Raw genomic sequence first — 5,424 nt, forward strand, 5'->3', positions numbered from 1 at the left:
CTATCCCTCTCTCTCTCTCTACCTATCCCCGTCTCTCTCTCTCTCTCTACCTATCCCCCTCTCTCTCTTTCTCTCTCTTTACCTATCCTCGCTCTCTCGCTCTCTCTCTCTCTCTGTCTTTCTCTCTCTCGCTCGCTCTCTCTGTCTCTCTGTCTTTCTCTCTCTCTCTCTTTACCTATCACCCCCTCTCTCTCTCTCTCTGTCTCTCTCTCTCTAGTGGTTCTGTTGGACACCACAGCTGTTCTGGGTGAGTTGGACTGGAGGACCTACCCAGTGAATGGGGTAAGTGTTTCTCCTACCATACCATTGTATAGGCGGGGCGCCCTCAGGATGTGGTTTTTCCAAATCAAATCAAATTTATTAGTCACATCCGCCAAATACAACAGGTGTAGTAGACCTTACAGTGAAATGCTGAATACAACAGGTGTAGTAGACCTTACAGTGAAATGCTGAATACAACAGGTGTAGTAGACCTTACAGTGAAATGCTGAATACAACAGGTGTAGTAGACCTTACAGTGAAATGCTGAATACAACAGGTGTAGTAGACCTTACAGTGAAATGCTGAATACAACAGGTGTAGTAGACCTCACAGTGAAATGCTGAATACAACAGGTGTAGTAGACCTTACAGTGAAATGCTGAATACAACAGGTGTATTAGACCTTACAGTGAAATGCTGAATACAACAGGTGTAGTAGACCTTACAGTGAAATGCTAAATACAACAGGTGTAGGTAGACCTTACAGTGAAATGCTGAATACAACAGGTGTAGGTAGACCTCACAGTGAAATTCTGAATACAACAGGTGTAGTAGACCTTACAGTGAAATGCTGAATACAACAGGTGTAGTAGACCTCACAGTGAAATGCTGAATACAACAGGTGTAGTAGACCTCACAGTGAAATGCTGAATACAACAGGTGTAGTAGACCTCACAGTGAAATGCTGAATACAACAGGTGTAGTAGACCTTACAGTGAAATGCTGAATACAACAGGTGTAGTAGACCTCACAGTGAAATGCTGAATACAACAGGTGTAGTAGACCTCACAGTGAAATGCTGAATACAACAGGTGTAGTAGACCTTACAGTGAAATGCTGAATACAACAGGTGTAGTAGACCTTACAGTGAAATGCTGAATACAACAGGTGTAGTAGACCTTACAGTGAAATGCTGAATACAACAGGTGTAGTAGACTTTACAGTGAAATGCTGAATACAACAGGTGTAGTAGACCTTACAATGAAATGCTGAATACAACAGGTGTAGTAGACCTTACAGTGAAATGCTGAATACAACAGGTGTAGTAGACCTTACAGTGAAATGCTGAATACAACAGGTGTAGTAGACCTCACAGTGAAATGCTGAATACAACAGGTGTAGTAGACCTTACAGTGAAATGCTGAATACAACAGGTGTAGTAGACCTTACAGTGAAATGCTGAATACAACAGGTGTAGTAGACCTTACAGTGAAATGCTGAATACAACAGGTGTAGTAGACTTTACAGTGAAATGCTGAATACAACAGGTGTAGTAGACCTTACAGTGAAATGCTGAATACAACAGGTGTAGTAGACCTTACAGTGAAATGCTGAATACAACAGGTGTAGTAGACCTTACAGTGAAATGCTGAATACAACAGGTGTAGTAGACCTCACAGTGAAATGCTGAATACAACAGGTGTAGTAGACCTTACAGTGAAATGCTGAATACAACAGGTGTAGTAGACCTCACAGTGAAATGCTGAATACAACAGGTGTAGTAGACCTTACAGTGAAATGCTGAATACAACAGGTGTAGTAGACCTTACAGTGAAATGCTGAATACAACAGGTGTAGTAGACCTTACAGTGAAATGCTGAATACAACAGGTGTAGTAGACCTCACAGTGAAATGCTGAATACAACAGGTGTAGTAGACCTCACAGTGAAATGCTGAATACCTTGTGAACGTCTCTCGGCTCTGCTTCCCTCTGGCCCTGCGGCCTTGTGAACGTCTCTCGGCTCTGCTTCCCTCTGGCCCTGCGGCCTTGTGAACGTCTCTCGGCTCTGCTTCCCTCTGGCCCTGCGGCCTTGTGAACGTCTCTCGGCTCTGCTTCCCTCTGGCCCTGCGGCCTTGTGAACGCCTCTCGGCTCTGCTTCCCTCTGGCCCTGTGGCCTTGTGAACGCCTCTCGGCTCTGCTTCCCTCTGGCCCTGCGGCCTTGTGAATGTCTCTCGGCTCTGCTTCACTCTGGCCCTGTGGCCTTGTGAATGTCTCTCGGCTCTGCTTCCCTCTGTAATGGTTTACAAGCCCTGCCACGTCCGGCGAGGGTCAGAGGCGGCGAGGTTCCATCTTAGTCCTGTATTGACGCTTTGCCTGTTTGATGGTTCGTCGGAGGGCATAGCGGGATATTTTATAAGCTTCCGGGTTAATGTGTCTAGTGACTGTGTCAGCGTAACGGGATGTGGTTCTCCCAGTATGTCTAGTGACTGTGTCAGCGTAGCAGGCCAACAGGATGTGGTTCTCCCATTGTGTCAGCGTAGCAGGCCAACAGGATGTGGTTCTCCCATTGTGTCTAGTGACTGTGTCAGCGTAACAGACCAACAGGATGTGGTTCTCCCATTGTGTCTAGTGACTGTGTCAGCGTAACAGACCAACAGGATGTGGTTCTCCCATTGTGTCTAGTGACTGTCAGAGTAACAGACCAACAGGATGTGGTTCTCCCATTGTGTCAGCGTAACAGACCAACAGGATGTGGTTCTCCCATTGTGTCTAGTGACTGTGTCAGCGTAACAGACCAGCAGGATGTGGTTCTCCCATTGTGTCTAGTGACTGTGTCAGCATAGCAGGCCAACAGGATGTGGTTCTCCCATTGTGTCTAGTGACTGTGTCATCATAGCAGGCCAACAGGATGTGGTTCTCCCATTGTGTCCAGTGTCAGCACATCAGACCCACAGGATGTGGTTCTCCCATTGTGTCTAGTGTCAGCACATCAGGCCAACAGGATATGGTTCTCCCATTGTGTCTAGTGTCAGCACATCAGGCCCTGGCTGCGTCCCAAGTGGCTACTGTTCCCTTTATATTCTACTGTTTCCGACCCGGGTCCAGGGGCCTGTTGTCTAAAGTAGAGCCCTGGGTCCAGGGGCCTGTTGTCTAAAGTAGAGCCCTGGGTCCAGGGGCCTGTTGTCTAAAGTAGAGCCCTGGGTCCAGGGGCCTGTTGTCTAAAGTAGAGCCCTGGGTCCAGGGGCCTGTTGTCTAAAGTAGAGCCCTGGGTCCAGGGGCCTGTTGTCTAAAGTAGAGCCCTGGGTCCAGGGGCCTGTTGTCTAAAGTAGAGACCTGGGTCCAGGGGCCTGTTGTCTAAAGTAGACCTGGGTACAGGGGCCTGTTGTCTAAATTAGAGCCCTGGGTCCAGGGGCCTGTTGTCTAAAGTAGAGCCCTGGGTCCAGGGGCCTGTTGTCTAAAGTAGAGCCCTGGGTCCAGGAGCCTGTTGTCTAAAGTAGAGCCCTGGGTCCAGGGGCCTGTTGTCTAAAGTAGAGCCCTGGGTCCAGGGGCCTGTTGTCTAAAGTAGAGCTCTGGGTCCAGGGGCCTGTTGTCTAAAGTAGAGCCCTGGGTCCAGGGGCCTGTTGTCTAAAGTAGAGCCCTGGGTCCAGGGGCCTGTTGTCTAAAGTAGAGCCCTGGGTCCAGGGGCCTGTTGTCTAAAGTAGAGCCCTGGGTCCAGGGGCCTGTTGTCTAAAGTAGAGCCCTGGGTCCAGGGGCCTGTTGTCTAAAGTAGAGCCCTGGGTCCAGGGGCCTGTTGTCTAAAGTAGAGCTCTGGGTCCAGGGGCCTGTTGTCTAAAGTAGAGCCCTGGGTCCAGGGGCCTGTTGTCTAAAGTAGAGCCCTGGGTCCAGGGGCCTGTTGTCTAAAGTAGAGCCCTGGGTCCAGGGGCCTGTTGTCTAAAGTAGAGCCCTGGGTCCAGGGGCCTGTTGTCTAAAGTAGAGCCCTGGGTCCAGGGGCCTGTTGTCTAAAGTAGAGCCCTGGGTCCAGGGGCCTGTTGTCTAAAGTAGAGCCCTGGGTCCAGGGGCCTGTTGTCTAAAGTAGAGCCCTGGGTCCAGGGGCCTGTTGTCTAAAGTAGAGCTCTATATAGGGAATTAGGGTTCTATAGGGTCCTGGTCTAAAGTAGTGCACTATATAGGGAATAGGTCACTATAGGGTCCTGGTCTAAAGTAGAGCCCTATATAGTGATTTAGGGTGTCATTTGGGACACAGGCTGAATGGTTATCTACTGATATTTAATGTTTTATGTTCCAGTGATTGACGATTGAAGTTAATGATGAACGATTAACCAACGATGAATCATTTACAGTTCAACTCGTTTGGTCCCCCAGCACCACTTTCACTATCTAAACCAATCAGACGTTAGTTTGGTCCCCCAGCACCACTTTCACTATCTAAACCAATCAGACGTTCGTTTGGTCCCCCAGCACCACTTTCACTATCTAAACCAATCAGACGTTCGTTTGGTCCCCCAGCACCACTTTCACTATCTAAACCAATCAGACGTTCGTTTGGTCCCCCAGCACCACTTTCACTATCTAAACCAATCAGACGTTCGTTTGGTCTCCCAGCACCACTTTCACTATTTAAACGAATCAGACGTTCGTTCGAGCATCCTAATTAAACACGTTTAGAGGGATTCAGTTCAGTCTCACTGTGATGCTATTGTGATGTTGTGATGTTACTGCCTCGTCCCCCTCCCTGTGGGTTTCTTCTCCTATTCCATCTGCAGCTACTCTGACATTTACTTTAGCAGCCCAGCTAATAGAAATTCACACTCATTGTCAAACAATACATTTTCAGCTTGATCCCTCACAGCGTGAATCTTATCAGGAATAAACAGAATGAAAAGGAAAATATATCTAGACTGACTGAGCAGAATGAGTAGGGATGGAGGGAGAGAGAGAAGGAGTAGGGAGGGAGGGAGGGAGGGAGGGAGGGAGGGAGGGAGGGAGGGAGGGAGAGAAGGAGTAGTGAGGGAGGGAGGAAGAGAGTAGGAGTAGTGAGGTAGGGAGGGAGAGAACAAGTAGGGAGGGAGGGAGGGAGGGAGGGACAGAGAGAGAGAAGGGGTAGTGAGGGAGGGAGGGAAGGGGTATGGAGGGAGGGAGGGAGGAAGGGAGAGGGAGTAGTGAGGGAGGGAGGAAGAGAAGGAATGAGCAGTTAGGGAGGGAGGGAGAGAAGGAGTAGTGAGCGGGGGAGAGAGAGAGAATGATCAGTTAGGGAGGGAGGGGTTCCCAGAATGTTTCATTAGGTTGTGGGAACAGTCTGGTGAGAACGCTCACCTGATGTTACAAGAACGTTCCCAGAATGTTTCATTAGGTTGTGGGAACAGTCTGGTGAGAACGTTCACCTGATGTTACAAGAACGTTCCCAGAATGTTTCATTAGGTTGTGGGAACAGTCTGGTGAGAA

General features: G+C 48.9%; 1 protein-coding gene across 1 annotated transcript in view; it reads left to right on the plus strand.

Annotated features, from left to right (window-relative positions):
* Window positions 1-207: 207 nt before the first annotated feature.
* Window positions 208-5,424, plus strand: part of LOC118965331 (ephrin type-A receptor 6-like) — a gene marked incomplete at its 5' end in the record, with an annotated part of 56,075 nt that continues 50,858 nt past the window's right edge. The window contains one exon of the mRNA XM_036984385.1: window positions 208-282. Within this exon, the coding sequence (XP_036840280.1) occupies window positions 208-282 (75 nt within the window). The remainder of the gene's footprint in view (window positions 283-5,424) is intronic.

Source organism: Oncorhynchus mykiss, chromosome 7, assembly GCF_013265735.2.
Source record: "Oncorhynchus mykiss isolate Arlee chromosome 7, USDA_OmykA_1.1, whole genome shotgun sequence".
NCBI classification, from domain to species: Eukaryota; Metazoa; Chordata; class Actinopteri; order Salmoniformes; family Salmonidae; genus Oncorhynchus; species Oncorhynchus mykiss.